The sequence below is a fragment of the Coregonus lavaretus genome, assembly GCF_964263955.1.
Source record: "Coregonus lavaretus genome assembly, chromosome: 24".
NCBI lineage: Eukaryota > Metazoa > Chordata > Actinopteri > Salmoniformes > Salmonidae > Coregonus > Coregonus lavaretus.
The window spans coordinates 14,636,849-14,656,393 of record NC_140011.1 but is presented as its reverse complement, the minus strand read 5'-3'; the positions used below and the strand labels follow the sequence as shown (position 1 = coordinate 14,656,393).

The 19,545-nt window shown below is 48.3% G+C and overlaps 1 protein-coding gene across 1 annotated transcript in view; it reads left to right on the top strand.

Moving 5' to 3' along the window:
• The window catches only part of LOC311099413 (high affinity cAMP-specific and IBMX-insensitive 3',5'-cyclic phosphodiesterase 8B-like), a gene marked incomplete at its 5' end in the record, with an annotated part of 95,444 nt that overhangs the window by 44,395 nt on the left and 31,504 nt on the right, over nucleotides 1–19,545 (top strand). The window contains 2 exons of the mRNA XM_084140106.1: nucleotides 44–132; nucleotides 4,942–4,996. Coding sequence (XP_083996232.1) covers nucleotides 44–132; nucleotides 4,942–4,996 — 144 coding nt within the window. The remainder of the gene's footprint in view (nucleotides 1–43; nucleotides 133–4,941; nucleotides 4,997–19,545) is intronic.

The following is a 19,545-nucleotide window of genomic DNA, read 5'->3' as shown; positions in this document are numbered from 1 at the left end:
TAGGAGTGTTATGGTGTTTGACTATAGTTTTCTCTATGTCTAGGAGTGGCAGGGGATTTACTACGCCAGGAGGAAGTCAGGTGACAGCATACAACAGCATGTCAAGATCACGCCTGTGATTGGCCAGGGAGGGTAAGTCACTGCCTTCATCACTTCCACTTAAATAACACGTATATCTACTCTGGCAAGCCGTGGTCTTCCTCAGTAGCAGTGCGTGGGTAAAATCACTGGGGAAGCCAAGCCAATAAAAAAGCCATACAGTTGAAGTCGGAAGTTTACATACACTTAGGCTGGAGTCATTAAAACTCGTTTTTCAACCACTCCACAAATTTCTTGTAAACGAACTATAGTTTTGGCAAGTCGGTTAGGACATCTACTTTGTGCATGACACAAGTAATTTTTCCAACAATTGTTTACAGACAGATTATTTCACTTATAATTCACTGTATCACAAATCCAGTGGGTCAGAAGTTACATACGCTAAGTTGACTGTGCATTTAAACAGCTTGGAAAATTCCAGAAAATGATGTCATGGCTTTAGAAGCTTCTGTTAGGCTAATTGACATCATTTGAGTCAATTGGAGGTGTACCTGTGGATGTATTTCAAGGCCTATCTTCAAACGCAGTGCCTCTGCTTGACATCATGGGAAAATCAAAAGAAATTAGCCAAGACCTCAGAAAATAAACTGTAGACCTCCACAAGTCTTGTTCATCCTTGGGAGCAATTTCCAAACGCCTGAAGGTACCACGTTCATCTGTACAAACAATAGTACGCAAGTATAAACACCATGGGACCACGCAGCCATCATACCGCTCAGAAAGGAGACGCGTTCTGTCTCCTAGAGATTAACGTACTTTGGTGCGAAAAGTGCAAATCAATCCCAGAACAACAGCAAAGGACCTTGTGAAGAAGCTGGAGGAAACAGATACAAAAGTATCTATATCCACAGTAAAACAAGTCCTATATCGACATAACCTGAAAGGCCGCTCAGCAAGGAAGAAGCCACTGCTCCAAAACCGCCATAAAAAAGCCTTGACTACGGTTTGCAACTGCACATGGGGACAAAGCTCGTACTTTTTGGAGAAATGTCCTCTGGTCTAATGAGACAAAAATAGAACTGTTTGGCCATAATGACCATCGTTATGTTTGGAGGAAAAAGGGGGTCGCTTGCAAGCCGAAGAACACCATCCCAACCGTGAAGCATGGGGGTGGCAGCATCATGCTGTGGGGGTGCTTTGCTGCAGGAGGGACTGGTGCTCTTCACAAAATAGATGGCATCATGAGGAAGTACAATTATGTTGATATATTGAAGATATATAGATCTCAAGACATCAGTCAGGAAGTTAAAGCTTGGTCGCAAATGGGTCTTCCAAATGGACAATGACCCCAAGCATTCTTCCAAAGTTGTGGCAAAATAGCTTAAGGACAATAAAGTCAAGGTATTGGAGTGGCCATCACAAAGCCCTGACCTCAATTTGTGGGCAGAACTGAAAAAGCTTGTGTGAGCAAGGATGCCTACAAACCTGACTCAGTTACACCAGCTCTGTCAGGAGGAATGGGCCAAAATGCACCCAACTTATTGTGGGAAGCTTGTGGAAGGCTACCCGAAACGTTTGACCCAAGTTAAACAATTTAAAGGCAATGCTACCAAATACTAATTGAGTGTACGTAAACTTCTGACCCACTGGGAATGTGATGAAAGAAATAAAAGCTGAAATAAATAATTCTCTCTACTATTATTCTGACATTTCACATTCTTAAAATAAAGTGGTGATCCTAACTGACCTAAGACAGGGAATTTATACTAGGATTAAATGTCAGGAATTGTGAATAACTGAGTTTAAATGTATTTGGCTAAGGTGTATGTAAACTTCCGACTTCAACTGTATTACAACCTATGTTGTTATATTTGCGTTCTTTAATCTATAACCTATTTGTTCAGACTCCACCGTTATATACAATAATGCCATGACAACAAAAAGACAACAGTCACACAGTGGCGGAATAAATTCAACTACACATACGTTTGTTTCATCACAAAACCGGAGAGCAACATCTGTCCGGTGAAGTCCACAAAGCAAATATTGCATGTAACAAACAGTTATATGACCTGCAGCATGTTCAAGCAAGTTAAGGTTTCCGACATTAGTTTACTAAGCAACTACTGATTTAGAACCACTGAGTTACCACAAGTCAGCACCAAAACAACAGGAGCACTGCCTCCACTATTCCAGCACCATTTCAACTTAAACATTTTAACATCATCAAATCAACAGGCTAAACGGTGCATTTGGAAAGTATTCAGACCCCTTGACTTTTTCCACATTTTGTTACGTTACAGCCTTATTCTAAAATGGATTTTCCTCATCAATACCCCATAATGACAAAGCAAAAACAGGTTTTTTGAATATGTATAAAAAATGTATTAAAAAAAAGATATATATATATATATATATATATATATATATATATATGAAATATCACATTTACATAAGTATTCAGATCCTTTACTCAGTACTTTGTTGAAGCACCTTTGGCAGCAATTACAGCCTCGAGTCTTCTTGGGTATGATGCTACAAGCTTGGCACACCTGTATTTGGGGAGTTTCTCACATTCTTCTCTGCAGATCCTCTCACGTTACAGGAGTGGATCGCAGTTCCGAAGCGACCCACTAGGTGTCATCCTCCGACAACCATAGGCACCACCTCGCTCACAGTCGGGACTAATTATCTGCCTATTGGTGTCACCTGTGTCTATCTGATTCACCTGTGTATTTATGCCCTCACTTCCCTGTGTTCCCTTGCTCAGTTTTCTCTGCTAGTTCCTTAATGTCAAGCAGTACGTATCAGTGTTTGATCACGTGACGGAGTTACAGGAACTCGATAAGTGTTCTCCCAGTGTCATTGTGTTTTTCCAGTCAGAGTTAGTATTTCGTATTGTTTGCTGTCAGCCTGTTTTTTGGAGACCTATGTGCTCCTCATTTGGTTTCGTGAATAGTCCGTTGTTTTGTATCCTGGCATTTGGACCACCAGTAAAGATCATTGTTTCACCATCCTTGCCTACTGTCTATCCTGCACCGCACCTGGGTCACACCTCACGCCAACCCTTACAGAAAACTGAGCCAATATGGACCCAGTGGAGGCAGCACAGTATCATAGCGCATTTGCAGCACAGGGAGCCATGTTAGATCAGCACGACCATAGCCTGCAGCAGATCATCGAGAATCTCCACCAGCTGGCGATTGCCGTGCAGAGCCGGGTGGACACCCAACCAGCCCCGGCAGCCGGCAGAGCGGAAGCTGCAGCAGCGGTGTCTCCAGTCTCGCCTGCGACATTTCCGGAGAGGTACGACGGACGTCCAGAGAGCTGCAGGTAATTCCTCAACCAGTGTTCCCTGATGTTCAGCCTACAACCCTCCTCCTTCCCGACGGAGCAGGGCCGGGAGTGCCTACATTATCACCCTGTTTACGGGTCGGGCCTTTTCCTGGGCTACCGCTGAGTGGGAGAGCCAAACTACGGCGTGCTCCGACTCCTACCCATTCACCCGGGAGTTACGCAAGGTGTTCGACACCTCTCGGGTGGTGTCGGGGCACGAGGCCGGGAGGCGGCTAATGGCTTGTCGGCAGGGTGACCATTCGGTGGCGGACTACTGTGTGGGTTCCGGACCCGGGCTCGAGAGGCAGGATGGGAGGAGGCCGCCCTGGTCGTCCTTTACGCGCACGGGCTATCGGAGGGGATGAAGGACAAACTCTCCTTCGGGGAGCTGCCTGAGCAACTGGACGGCCTCGTCGACCTCTCGGTGCAGGTGGACAATTGCCGTTGTGAGAGGGCATACGAGAGAGGCATGACGCAAGACTCGCCTCCGCGTCTCCCTATCGGCCCGGAGGCTTTCCACCGATTCAGGGAGGAGACGCCTCAGGAGGAGGCTATGCAGCTGGGTGCGGCGCGCTTGTCCCGGATGGAGAGGCAGAGGCGTCTGCCCCAGGGACGTTGACGGTACTGCAGCCACACAGGTCACCACATATTATTATTATTTATATTACCACTGTGAGGGCTCGCTGGTATCGGGAGGGGTGTCAGCGAGCCGGAACCGAAACCCCAACTCCAGAGACGCCCTGACTTTTCTCCCCATCAGGGTTCAGTGGGACCCACTCCTGTAACAGCGCCCCCCCCGACGAACGGCCCCAGCCGTTCACCTCGGCGCCTCCGAGTGGAGGCGACGGAATGCTGTATCAGCCCTGGGTCCAGAATGTCCCTCCTGGGCACCCCGGATCGCTCCACCAGCCCATAACCCACCCAGTCTTGTGAAGACTTAGTGTCATTGCCAACAAAGGGTATATAACAAAGTATTGAGAAACTTTTGTTATTGACCAAATACTTATTTTCCACCATAATTTGCAAATAAATTCATAAAAAATTCTACAATGTGATTTTCTGGAGAAAAAAAATTCATTTTGTCTGTCATAGTTGACGTGTACCTATGATGAAAATTACAGGCCTCTCTCATCTTTTTAAGTGGGAGAACTTGCACAATTGGTGGCTGACTAAATACTTTTTTCCCCACTGTACATGGGCTACACATACTGAGACAGAGGGGCACTGTTTCCCTCGCTCAGATGATTTTTCCGGTGAGATTCAGCCACTTGCGAATTGACGGAAAATTATGAAAACACAGAGAGACAAAATATAAATGATTGTATTATTTATAAACAAATATTGGTCAAATATTTGGGGAAGCCTGGCTTCCCTTGGCATCCATGAATACACGCCACTGGTCTTCCTTCTTGGACAACCGCTTACAGTTAATTGGTTGTTAACTGGTTTTTAACTGGTTGTGTAAATGGTTAACTGGTGGTTGACAGGTTGTTAACTGGTAACTGGAGGTTCACTGGTTACATATGGTTCTCAATCTAATATGCTTTACTTTCTATCTCTTTACAGAAAGATCCGCCATTTTGTGTCCGTCAGGAGGCCCCACAGTGACAACAACAAACAGGTGAGCCATCCAGCCACTAGTTAGGCAAACAGGCATGGAAGTTATTGTTATGTTTCATGTAACCAGAGCAGTCATGGTGGTCTTAATGATTGATAGTTAGCTACATGATCTATTCTTCAACTGTGTTTACATAAGATAAATATATACCCTGTCAAGAAGAGAGAAAAACAACTATTGATCTCCCCCATTTTTTCTGTCAAGTATCACATAACTCCAGTATGATGTAACTCGTATGGCCTCAAGGTCTTGTGGATCAATGGCAGCTCTATGCTCTATGGAAGGCATGTGGTGTCTCCTGTGCTTTTCCCTTAGACGCTAGCATTGTAGCTATATGGTACACATGCAGCATCAAGTGGTTCAGGGACAGCCATGTGAAGACCATTTGTCTTCTACTGTATGATGCCTTTCATTGCAGTGCAATGTGTGTGGCAACTGCTCGGCATCCGACCGCAAGGCTCCCTGCCATCCAGGACCTCTATACCAGGCGGTGTCAGAGGAAGGCCCTAAAAATGGTCAGACTCCAGCCACCCAAGTCGCAGTCTGTTCTCTCTGCTACCACAAGGCAAGCGGTACCGTAGCAACAAGTCTGGGGCCAAAACGCTCCTGAACAGCTTCTACCCCAAACCCATAAGACTGCTGAACAGTTCATTAAATGGCTACCTGGACTTTCTGCTATTCACCCCCTACCTAAATGTGCATAGTACTTCAATCAATCACCTAACCAAACCTACATGTACATATTAACTCAATCAATCACCCCAACTACCTCGTACCCCAGTACACTGACTCAGTATCAGTACTCCTTGTATATAACCTGTATATAGCCTTGTTATTGTTATTTTATTGGGTTATTTTATTCTTACTATTTTCTTTCGATCTATTTGTTAATTTTCTTACTTCTTAACTGCATTGTTGGGAAAGGGCTCGTAAGTAAGCATTTCACGGTAAATTCTACACTTGTATTTGCCGCATGTGTCACGATCGTCGTTAAGAGAGGAGGACCAAGGTGCAGCGTGATGAACGAACATGTTTATTTATCATTAGCGATAAATACTGACAATAAACAAAACAACAAACGACTCGTGAAGTCCACGGTACAAAACACAAAACCAACTGGAACAAGAACCCACAAACACAAAGGGAAAAACAGACAGTTTAAATATGGCTCCCAATCAGAGACAACCAGCCACAGCTGACACTCGTTGCCTCTGATTGGGAGTCACTCAGGCCAACATAGAAATAAACAAACTAGAACTCCCAACATAGAATTACACCACATAGAACGAACACACCCTGGCTCAACATATAGAGTCCCAGCGCCAGGGTGTGACAGTACCCCCCCCTAAAGGCGCGGACTGCGACCGCGCCTCAACCAGAGCAAAACAGGGGAGGGCTGGGTGGGCATTCCTCCTCGGCGGCGGTTCTGACTCCGGGCTTGCCCACCACCCTCCAATAGTCCCCCCATAACGCCCCTGGTCCGGTCTGGCCCCGCTGGCTGGAGCTGAACTGGACGTAGTATGAGCGGATAGCTTCAGCTCCGTTGTGGAGCAGTTGACCGGTACCTGATTAGGCACCGGTGACCCAGGCACGGGTTGTGCCGGACTGACGACGCGCACCCCTGGCTTGGTGCGTGAGGCAGGAACGGACCGGACCGGGCTGACGATGCGCACCCCTGGCTTGGTGTGTGTGGAGCAGCAACGGGCCGGACCGGGCTGACGATACGCACCCCTGGCTTGGTGCGTGGAGCAGGAACGGACCGGACCGGGCTGACGATGCGCACCCCTGGCTTGGTGCGTGGAGCCGGAACGGGCCTCACCGGACTGACGACTCGCACCCCTGGCTTGGTGCGTGGAGCAGCGACGGGCTGGACCAGGCTGACGACTCGCACCCCTGGCTTGGTGCGAGTAGCAGGAACGGGCTGGACCAGGCTGACGACTCGCACCCCTGGCTTGGTGCGAGTGGCAGGAACGGGCTGGACCAGGCTGACGACTCGCACCCCTGGCTTGGTGCGAGTAGCAGGAACGGGCTGGACCAGGCTGATGACTCGCACCCCTGGCTTGGTGCGAGTGGCAGGAACTGGCTGGACCAGGCTGACGACTCGCACCCCTGGCTTGGTGCGAGTGGCAGGAACAGGACGGGCCGGGCTGGCGACGCGCACCGTAGACTTGGTGCGAGTGGCAGGAACAGGCCGGGCCGGGCTGGCGACGCGCACCGTAGACTTGGTGCGAGTGGCAGGAACAGGCCGGGCCAGGCTGGCGACGCGCACCGTAGGCTTGGTGCGAGGGGCAGGAACAGGCCGGGCCGGGCTGGCGCCGCGCACCGTAGGCTTGGTGCGAGGGGCAGGAACAGGCCGGACCGGGCTGGCGACGCGCACCGTAGGCTTGGTGCGAGGGGCAGGAACAGGCCGGACCGGGCTGGCGACGCACACCGTAGGCTTGGTGCGAGGGGCCGGAACAGGCCGGGCCGGGCTGTGGAGACGGATAGGAGACCTGGAGTGAAGTGCGGCCACAACCCGTCCTGGCTGAATGCCTATCTTCACACACTCTGTGTGAGGCATCCGCACAGGACGCACAGGGCTGTGTACCCGTACTGGCATAACAGCACGTGACACTGGCGCAGGATATCCGGGACCGAGGAGAGGCATTGGAGACCACGAGCGCTGAGCCGGCACACTCCGTCCTGGCTGCATACCCACCTTCGCACGACACGTGCGGGGTGCTCGTACAGGACTATGCCGGACCACTCGTGGCACAGAACGCCGCTCCGCATACCGCGGAACCTGCCCAGTCCCATGCTGCCATGCCTGAGTACGGGAAGTTGGTTCCGCTCTCCATCCAGGCTCCGCCAACCTGCCTTCTGGCCCCCCAAACCCGGTGGCCTCCTCTCCAAATCGCCCTGGGGTTGCCTCTCGTCCGTCCGACGATGACACTGCTGACGCCGCTGCTCCTCTCTCGCCAGGGCCTTAATCCTAGCCCATGGCCCTTTGCCCCCGAGCATGTCCTCCCAGGACCACGATTTGCCCACCTGGGCCATCGCCAACCTCTCTATCTCCTTTCCCGGCGCTTCCTCCCATGTCCAGTCTGCCTGCTCCTGGACACGCTGCTTGGTCTTTGTATGGTGGGTTCTTCTGTCACGATCGTCGTTAAGAGAGGAGGACCAAGGCACAGCGTGATGAACGAACATGTTTATTTATCATTAGCGATAAATACTGACAATAAACAAAACAACAAACGACTCGTGAAGTCCACGGTATAAAACACAAAACCAACTGGAACAAGAACCCACAAACACAAAGGGAAAAACAGACAGTTTAAATATGGCTCCCAATCAGAGACAACCAGCCACAGCTGACACTCGTTGCCTCTGATTGGGAGTCACTCAGGCCAATATAGAAATAAACAAACTAGAACTCCCAACATAGAATTACACCACATAGAACGAACACACCCTGGCTCAACATATAGAGTCCCAGCGCCAGGGTGTGACAGCATGTTACAAATTTTATTTTAAAATGTTGGCCTCACGTGTTCTGTACCAGTTTGACAAACAGCACTATGCTATGTGGTAGTCATTGATTGTCCACTCTACAGTGTATGTACAGTACCATGTGAGTAAGAGAAGTTGTCTAATGTCTGTGGACCTACTCTAAATTGCTTTGGTATACTAGCATTGTTTTGGCATTTGTGACATCTGTAGTCTATAGTGGCCTGTATGTAGTATTGTTTTGGCTTGCCCACGAGCACGTGGTGCTCAATAGGGTTGTAGGCTAAGAGCTAGTGTTCATGCTAAGCTAAGCTAGCGCTAAGCTACAATAAGCATCCCTTGCTAAGGCCTGAGAGGGCTAGCAGCCAGGCACCGCCAGGGCTATTAATAGCTACATGCCAAGCTAGCTGCGTTCTGACCTGCGCTACGCTAGGCTAGCTAGCCGTTGCCTTTCATCTGCTGTCTCTGACAGGTGGTGAGTCAGATGTTTGCATGTGCATGCCAAAGCCCAGCGCTGTTCTGTTCCCTCTTCTGACTCCTATCCTTGGGAATCTCAGCGTTGTCTCTGGTCCTAAATTTGACAGATCTCCTGATCCTATTTGTATAACATTATAACATTTGAAAGAGATTTGTTTTTAATCTCAATGAGGTTATCACCTGTAGGGTAGAGTGGGGTAAATTTAGCCATTTTTTACATTCAGCATCACTCCATCAAGGGAAATATAGTATTCTTTCTAACAAAGATATCTACACTGACAATAAATATAATCGCAACTTGCAACAATTTGAAAGATTTTACTGAGTTACAGTTCATATAAGGAAATCAGTCAATTGAAATAAATTAATTATGCCCTAATCTATGGATTTCACATCTCTGGGAATACAGATATGCATCTGTTGGTCACAGATACCTTAAAGATAGGGGCGTGGATCAGAAAACCAGTCAATGTCTGGTGTGACCACCATTTGCCTTTTGCAGCGCGACACATCTCCTTCACGTAGAGTTGATCAGGCTGTTGATTGTGGCCTGTGGAATGTTGTCCCACTCCTCTTCAATGGCTGTGTGAAGTTGCTGGATATTGGCGGGAACTAGAATAGGCTGTCGTACATGTCGATCCAGAGCATCCCAAACATGCTCAAGGGGTGACATGTCTGGTGAGTATGCAGGCCATGGAAGAACTGGGACATTTTCAGCTTCCAGGAATTGTGTAGTGATCATTTATTTTTATTTATTTAATTTTAGTCATTTAGCAGACGCTCTTATCCAGAGCGACTTACAGTTAGTGAGTGCATACATTTTCATACTGGCCCCCCGTGGGAAACGAACCCACAACCCTGGCGTTGCAAGCGCCATGCTCTACCAACTGAGATCCTTGCGACATGGGGCCGTGCATTATCATGCTGAAGCAAGAGGTGATGGCGGCAGATGAATGGCACGAAAATGGGCCTCAGGATCTCATCACGGTATCTCTGTGCATTCAAATTGCCATCGATAAAATGCAATTGTGTTCGTTGTCCATAGCTTATGCCTGCCCATACCATAAACCCACCACACCATGGGTCACTCTGTTCACAACGTTGACATCAGCACACAACGCCATACTGCCCAGTACAGTTGAAACTGGGATTCAGCCATGAACATCACACTTCTTCAGTTTGCCAGTGGCCATCGAAGGTGAGAATTTGCCCACTGAAGTCGGTTACGACGCCAAATTGCAGTCAGGTTAAAAACTTGGTGAAGACGACGAGCTTGCAGATGAGCTTCCCTGAGACGGTTTCTGACAGTTTGTGCAGGAATTCTTCGGTTGTGCAAACCCACTGTTTTATCAGCTGTCCGGGGGCCTAGTCTCAGATAATCCTGCAGGTGAAGAAGCCAGATGTGGAGGTCCTGGGCTGGCGTGGTTACACGTGGTCTGTGGTTGTGTGGCCGGTTGGACGTACTGCCAAATTTTCTAAAACGACGTTGGAGGCTTATGGTAGAGAAATTATCATTCAATTCTCTGGCAACAGCTCTGGTGGACATTCCTGCAGTCAACATGCTAATTCCACGCTCCCTCAAAACTTGAGACATACAGTGCATTCGGAAAGTATTCAGACCCCTTGACTTTCTCCACATTTTGTTACGTTACAGCCTTATTCTAAAATTGATTAAATAGTTGTTTCCCCTCATCAATCTACACACAATACCACATAATGACAAAGCAAAAACAGGTTTTTATAAATTTTAGCAAATTTATAAAAAAATAAAAACTGTAAATATCACATTTACATATGTATTCAGACCCTTTACTCAGTACTTTGTTGAAGAACCTTTGACAGTGATTACAGCCTCGAATCTTCTTGGGTATGACGCTACAAGCTTGGCACACCTTTATTTGGGGAGTTTCTGTCACGTTGTATAAAGATTAGAAGACAGTCGCATGAATACTTATTAGGGGTTTTATTTACTCCACCCAACACAAGGTACGTCATGGAAAACAACGGGGACGAAGCCCAAAACAAACAAAGGAGGTGGTCCCCCATACCCGTGGGCACGGTTCTCCGGGCACTGTGCAGGTGCGGGTTCCGTACGCAGGGCCTGCCGTATGTCGGTGTCCCCATCCCACACCTCTGGTGCGATGATACGGAACGGAGGGACGATGGGGGTCTCCTCTCCCTGCCTCTCCTCTGTGTCGTAGAAGCGAGACAGGGCGTCCGCCTTCATGTTCTTCGAGCCTGGCCAAAGCCTGGCGTGAATCGGAACCTGGTGAAGAATAGAGCCCACCTGGCCTGTCTCAGGTTTAACCTCTTCGCTGCCCTGATGTACTCCAGGTTGCGGTGGTCCGTCCACACCAGGAAAGGGTGTTTGGACCCCTCCAGCCAGTGCATCCACGCCTTCAGAGCCTTCTTGACCGCCGGTCCCTTACGCAGGGCTGCATTTTTGGAGGGGTTCCAGTGCGCTGAGACAGCACTGCCCCGACTCCTACATCGGAGGCATCCACCTCGACGATGAAGGGGAGTGAGGGGTTGGGATGTGCCATCACGGGAGCAGTGGTGAAGCGTGCCTTCAGCGTCTCGAACGCCCTCTCCGCCTCCGCCGTCCAACGAAGCCGCTGGGGACCTCCTCTCAGCAGGGAGGTAAGAGGCGTGACCACCGTACTGAAGCCACGGATGAACCTCCGGAAATAGTTGGCGAACCCCAGGAATCGCTGGACTGCTTTCACAGAGTTGGGGATGAGCCATGACCTGACTGCGCTGACACGTTGCTCCTCCATCTCCTCTCCCTCCGTGGATATGAGGTAGCCCAAAAAGGACACGGACCGCTGGAAAAACAAACATTTATCTTGTTTAACATAGAGATTATGCTCCAACTGTCTTCCCAGCACAGACCTGACTAACGAGACATGCTGGGCTCGGTCAGCAGAATAGACCAAAAGGTTGTCTATATAAACAACTACACCCCATCCCTGCATGTCCCAAAACACTTCGTTAATAAAGGCCTGGAAGACTGAAGGAGCATTAGACAGGCCAAAGGGCATTACGAGATATTCGTAATGTCCCGTGGTCGTGGAAAAGGCAATTTTCCATTAGTCGCCTGCACGAATGCGCACCGGATTGTAGGCACTCCTCAAGTTTCAAGCAGACCACCATAGTCCCCGTGCCCAAGGACTCTAAGATAACCTGCCTAAATGACTACCGACCCGTAGCACTGACGTCTGTAGCCATGAAGTGCTTTGAAAGGCTGGTCATGGCTCACATCAACAGCATTATCCCAGAAACCCTAGACCCACTCCAATTTGCATACCGCCCCAACAGATCCACAGATGATGCAATCTCTATTGCACTCCACACTGCCCTTTCCCACCTGGACAAGAGGAACACCTACGTGAGAATGCTATTCATTGACTACAGCTCAGCATTCAACACCATAGTGCCCTCTAAGCTCATCACTAAGCTAAGGATCCTGGGACTAAACACCTCCCTCTGCAACTGGATCCTGGACTTCCTGACGGACCGCCCCCAGGTGGTAAGGGTAGGTAACAACACATCTGCCACACTGATCCTCAACACGGGGGCCCCTCAGGGGTGTGTGCTCAGTCCCCTCCTGTACTCCCTGTTCACCCATGACTGCATGGCCAGGCACAACTCCAACACCATCATTAAGTTTGCAGACGACACAACGGTGGTAGGCCTGATCACCGACAACGATGAGACAGCCTATAGGGAGGAGGTCAGAGACCTGGCCGTGTGGTGCCAGGACAACAACCTCTCCCTCAACGTGACCAAGACAAAGGAGATGATTGTGGACTACAGGAAAAAAAAGAGGACTGAGCACGCCCCCATTCTCATCGACGGGGCTGTAGTGGAACAGGTTGAGAGCTTCAAGTTCCTTGGTGTCCACATCACCAATGAACTATCATGGTCCAAACACACCAAGACAGTCGTGAAGAGGGCACGACAAAGCCTATTCCCCCTCAGGAGACTGAAAAGATTTGGCATGGGTCCTCAGATCCTCAAAAAATTCTACAGCTGCACCATCGAGAGCATCCTGACTGGTTGCATCACCGCCTGGTATGGCAACTGCTTGGCCTCCGACCGCAAGGCACTACAGAGGGTAGTGCGTACGGCCCAGTACATCACTGAGGCCAAGCTTCCTGCCATCCAGGACCTCTATACCAGGCGGTGTCAGAGGAAGGCCCTCAAAATTGTCAAAGACTCCAGCCACCCTAGTCATAGACTGTTCTCTCTGCTACCGCACGGCAAGCGGTACCGGAGTGCCAAGTCTAGGTCCAAAAGACTTCTCAACAGCATCTACCCCCAAGCCATAAGACTCCTGAACAGCTAATCATGGCTACCCGGACTATTTGCACTGCCCCCCCACCCCATCCTTTTACGCTGCTGCTACTCTGTTAATTATTTATGCATAGTCACTTTAACTCTACCCACATGTACATATTACTTCAACTACCTCAACTAGCCGGTGCCCCCGCACATTGACTCTGCACCGGTACCCCCCTGTATATATAGCCTCCCTACTGTTATTTTATTTTACTTCTGCTCTTTTTTTCTCAACACTTTTTTTGTTGTTTTATTTTTACTTTTTTTGTTAAAAAGAAATGCACTGTTGGTTAAGGGCTGTAAGTAAGCATTTCACTGTAATGTCTGCACCTGTTGTATTCGGCGCATGTGGCCAATAAAATTTGATTTGATTTGAAGTCCAGTTTCGTGAAGTACTGCACCCCGTGCATTTGTTCGATGATGGTTGGGATGAGGGGTAAAGGATAGCTGAACTTAACGGTGACTTTGTTCAGTGTTCGATAATCAATGCAGGGGCGCAGTCCCCCATCATTCTTCTTAATAAAAAATAATATTGAGGAGGCTGGTGATGTAGAGGGGCGGATAAAACCCTGCTGGAGGCTCTCCTGTACATAGGTCTTCATGGCCTCGGTCTCCGCGTAGGAGAGGGGATATACAGTGGGGAGAACAAGTATTTGATACACTGCCGATTTTGCAGGTTTTCCTACTTACAAAGCATGTAGAGGTCTGTAATTTTTATCATAGGTACACTTCAACTGTGAGAGACGGAATCTAAAAAAATCCAGAAAATCACATTGTATGATTTTTAAGTAATTATTTGCATTTTATTGCATGACATAAGTATTTGATCACCTACCAACCAGTAAGAATTCCGGCTCTCACAGACCTGTTAGTTTTTCTTTAAGAAGCCCTCCTGTTCTCCACTCATTACCTGTATTAACTGCACCTGTTTGAACACGTTACCTGTATAAATGACACCTGTCCACACACGCAATCAAACAGACTCCAACCTCTCCACAATGGCCAAGACCAGAGAGCTGTGTAAGGACATCAGGGATAAAATTGTAGACCTGCACAAGGCTGGGATGGGCTACAGGACAATAGGCAAGCAGCTTGATGAGAAGGCAACAACTGTTGGCGCAATTATTAGAACATGAAAGAAGTTCAAGATGATGGTCAATCACCCTCGGTCTGGGGCTCCATGCAAGATCTCACCTCGTGGGGTATCAATGATCATGAGGAAGGTGATGGATCAGCCCAGAACTACACGGCAGGACCTGGTCAATGACCTGAAGAGAGCTGGGACCACAGTCTCAAAGAAAACCATTAGGAACACACTACGCCGTCATGGATTAAAATACTGCAGCGCACGCAAGGTCCCCCTGCTCAAGCCAGCGCATGTCCAGGCCCATCTGAAGTTTGCCAATGACCATCTGGATGATCCAGAGGAGGAATGGGAGAAGGTCATGTGGTCTGATGAGACAAAAATAGAGCTTTTTGGTCTAAACTCCACTCGCCGTGTTTGGAGGAAGAAGAAGGATGAGTACAACCCCAAGAACACCATCCCAACCGTGAAGTATGGAGGTGGAAACATCATTCTTTGGGGATGCTTTTCTGCAAAGGGGACAGGACGACTGCACCGTATTAAGGGGAGGATGGATGGGGCCATGTATTGTGAGATCTTGGCCAACAATCTCCTTCCCTCAGTAAGAGCATTGAAGATGGGTCGTGGCTGGGTCTTCCAGCATGACAACGACCCGAAACACACAGCCAGGGCAACTAATGAGTGGCTCCGTAAGAAGCATCTCAAGGTTCTGGAGTGGCCTAGCCAGTCTCCAGACCTGAACCCAATAGAAAATATTTGGAGGGAGCTGAAAGTCCGTATTGCCCAGCGACAGCCCCGAAACCTGAAGGATCTGGAGAAGGGCTGTATGTAGGAGTGGGCCAAAATCCCTGCTGTAGTGTGTGCAAACCTGGTCAAGACCTACAGGAAACGTATGATCTCTGTAATTGCAAACAGGTTTCTGTACCAAATATGATGTTCTGCTTCTGATGTATCAAATACTTATGTCATGCAATAAAATGCAAATTAATTACTTAAAAATCATACAATGTGATTTTCTGGATTTGTGTTTTAGATTCCGTCTCTCACAGTTGAAGTGTACCTATGATAAAAAATTACAGACCTCTACATGCTTTGTAAGTAGGAAAACCTGCAAAATCAGCAGTGTATCAAATACTTGTTCTCCCCAGTGTACGTGTCCTCTCGGGAGGGCTGCGTCAGACAGCAGGTCAATGGCTCAGTCCCAGGGGCGATGAGGAGGCAGGCGTGTAGCCTGGGTCTTAGAGAAAACCCTGGTATTCCTCCGGTAAATTTACTTGAGTGGCATGGTCCGGACTTTCCACCGTAGTGGTGTTGACAGACACTGCGAGACACCTCCCCTGACACTCCTGCGACCAACCCAGATTCCTCCTACGCTCTGCCTCGGGCAAACGTGCAGAGCCCACCTCCATCGGCTCTGGCCACGGAGCAGGTGTAGCCATGGGCTCCGGATTCCGCACAGTTCTTCGTCGGAACCGCAGGAGGTTGTCCAACCGGATCGCCATGCTGATAAGCTGGTAGCGTGACAGGTTGTCATCACGACAGGCTAACTCCATCTGTACCTCCTCCTGCAGTCCGCTGCAGAAAACGGTGACCAGAGCCGACTCGTTCCATCTGGTGGAGGCCACAATGGTCCGGAACTCCAGGGCGAACTTTGAGGTGGTCCTAGATCCCTGGCGTAGTCGGAGTAGACGCTCACCCTCCTCTCGGCCCTCCACAGGATGATCAAACACCGAGTGGAAGAGGAGGGTAAAGCGCTCGTAGGACTCGACCTCCGGTCCGCCCGTTTCCCAGACCGCGGCACTCAGTCCAGGGCCCTTCCGGTCAGTGCCGAGATGACTGTGGCAACCCTGTCTCTCCCAGAGACAGCCTCGGCGTAGCGAGCGAGGTACAGGTCACATTGCAGAAGCAATCCCTTGCATCTTGCTGGCGCTCCGTCAAAGCGCTCCGGGAGGGACAGGGGTATTCACCAGACCGACTCAGATGGGACGGAGGCAGGTAGTGGTCGTGTTGAGGCTGGTGCCGGAACCGGTACTGGAGACAGGAGGAACTGCACTTTCCCCTCCAACAGCAGGATGGTTGCCAGCACTCTGTCCATGGCGCTGCCAAGTCTGGAGAGACAGTCCTCGTGATGCTGGACAGTCTCTACGATGGTCGTCAGCTCGGCCTTTCCCGCTGTCTCCATTTTTATGGGTTGATTATTCTGTCACGTTGTAAAATGATTAGAAGACAGGCGCAGGAATACGTATTAGGGATTTTATTTCCTCCACCCAACACAGGGTACGTCATGGAAAACAATGGGGACGAAGCCCAAAACAAACACATATACAGTGGGGGAAAAAAGTATTTAGTCAGCCACCAATTGTGCAAGTTCTCCCACTTAAAAAGATGAGAGAGGCCTGTAATTTTCATCATAGGTACACGTCAACTATGACAGACAAAATGAGGAAAAAAAATCCAGAAAATCACATTGTAGGATTTATTTGCAAATTATGGTGGAAAATAAGTATTTGGTCAATAACAAAAGTTTCTCAATACTTTGTTATATACCCTTTGTTGGCAATGACACAGGTCAAACGTTTTCTGTAAGTCTTCACAAGGTTTTCACACACTGTTGCTGGTATTTTGGCCCATTCCTCCATGCATATCTCCTCTAGAGCAGTGATGTTTTGGGGCTGTCGCTGGGCAACACGGACTTTCAACTCCCTCCAAAGATTTTCTATGGGGTTGAGATCTGGAGACTGGCTAGGCCACTCCAGGACCTTGAAATGCTTCTTACGAAGCCACTCCTTCGTTGCCCGGGCGGTGTGTTTGGGATCATTGTCATGCTGAAAGACCCAGCCACGTTTCATCTTCAATGCCCTTGCTGATGGAAGGAGGTTTTCACTCAAAATCTCACGATACATGGCCCCATTCATTCTTTCCTTTACACGGATCAGTCGTCCTGGTCCCTTTGCAGAAAAACAGCCCCAAAGCATGATGTTTCCACCCCCATGCTTCACAGTAGGTATGGTGTTATTTGGATGCAACTCAGCATTCTTTGTCCTCCAAACACGACGAGTTGGGTTTTACCAAAAAGTTATATTTTGGTTTCATCTGACCATATGACATTCTCCCAATCCTCTTCTGGATCATCCAAATGTACTCTAGCAAACTTCAGATGGGCCTGGACATGTACTGGCTTAAGCAGGGGGACACGTCTTTCACTGCAGGATTTGAGTCCCTGGCGGCGTAGTGTGTTTCTGATGGTAGGCTTTGTTACTTTGGTCCCAGCTCTCTGCAGGTCATTCACTAGGTCCCCCTGTGTGGTTCTGGGATTTTTTCTCACCGTTCTTGTGATCATTTTGACCCCACGGGGTGAAACCTTGCGTGGAACCCCAGATCGAGGGAGACTATCAGTGGTCTTGTATGTCTTCCATTTCCTAATAATTGCTTTCACAGTTGATTTCTTCAAACCAAGCTGCTTACCTATTGCAGATTCAGTCTTCCCAGCCTGGTGCAGGTCTACAATTTTGTTTCTGGTGTCCTTTGACAGCTCTTTGGTCTTGGCCATAGTGGAGTTTGGAGTGTGACTGTTTGAGGTTGTGGACAGGTGTCTTTTATACTGATAACAACTTCAAACAGGTGCCATTAATACAGGTAACGAGTGGAGGACAGAGGAGCCTCTTAAAGAAGAAGTTACAGGTCTGTGAGAGCCAGAAATCTTGCTTGTTTGTAGGTGACCAAATACTTATTTTCCACCATAATTTGCAAATAAATTCATTAAAAATCCTACGATGTGATTTTCTGGAAAAACATTTCTCAATTTGTCTGTCATAATTGACGTGTACCTATGATGAAAATTACAGGCCTCTCTCATCTTTTTAAGTGGGAGAACTTGCACAATTGGTGGCTGACTAAATTCTTTTTTTCCCCACTGTACACTACCATTCAAAAGTTTGGGTTCACTCAGAAATGTCCTTGTTTTGGAAAGAAAAGCAATTTTTTTGTCCATTAAAATAACATCAAATTGTAAACAGTGTAGACATTGTTAATGTGGTAAATAGCTATTGTAGTTAATGGAATATCTACATAGGCGTATAGAGGCCCATTATCAGCAACCATCAGTCTTGTGTTCCAATGGCAAGTTGTGTTTGCTAATCCAAGTTTATCATTTTAAAAGGCTAATTGATCATTAGAAAACCCTTTTGCAATTACGTTAGCACAGCTGAAAACTGTTGTGCTGATTAAAGAATAAATAAAACTGGCCTTCTTGAGACTAGTTGAGTATCTGGAGCATCAGCAATTGTGGGTTCGATTACAGAATCAGAATGGCCAGAAACAAATAACTCGTCAGTCTATTCTTATTCTGAGAAATTAAGGCTATTCCATGCGAGAAATTGCCAAGAAACTGAAGATCTCGTACAACGCTGTGTACTACTCCCTTCACAGAACCGCACAAACTGTCTCTAACCAGAATATAAAGAGGAGTGGGAGGCCCTGGTGCACAACTGAGAAAGATGACAAATACATTAGAGTGTCTAGTTTGAGAAACAGACACCTCACAGGTCCTCAACTGGCAGCTTCGTTAAATAGTACCCGCAAAACACCAGTCTCAACGTCAACAGTGAAGAGGCGACTCCAGGATGCTGACCTTCTAGGCAGAGTTGCAAAGAAAAAGCCATGTCTCAGACTGGCCAATAAAAAAAAAGATTAAGATGGGCAAAAAGTGTTATGGACAGACGAATCGAAGTTTGGGGTGTTCAGATCACAAATAAGAACATTTGTGAGACGCAGACCAAATGAAAAGATGATGGAGGAGTGCTTGATGCCATCTGTCAAGCATGGTGGAGGCAATGTGATGGTCTGGGGGTGCTTTGGTGGTGGTAAGGTGGGAGATTTGTACAGGGTAAAAGGGATCTTGAAGAAGGAAGGCTATCACTCCATTTTGCAACGCCATGCCATACCCTGTGGACGGCGCTTGATTGGAGGCAATTTCCTCCTACAACAGGACAATGACCCAAAGCATAGCTCCAAACTATGCAATAACTATTTAGGGAAGAAGCAGTCAGCTGGTATTCTGTCTATAATGGAGTGGCCAGCACAGTCACCGGATCTCAACCCTATTGAGCTGTTGTGGGAGCAGCTTGACCGTATGGTACGTTAGAAGTGCCGGGGGGATCTGTAA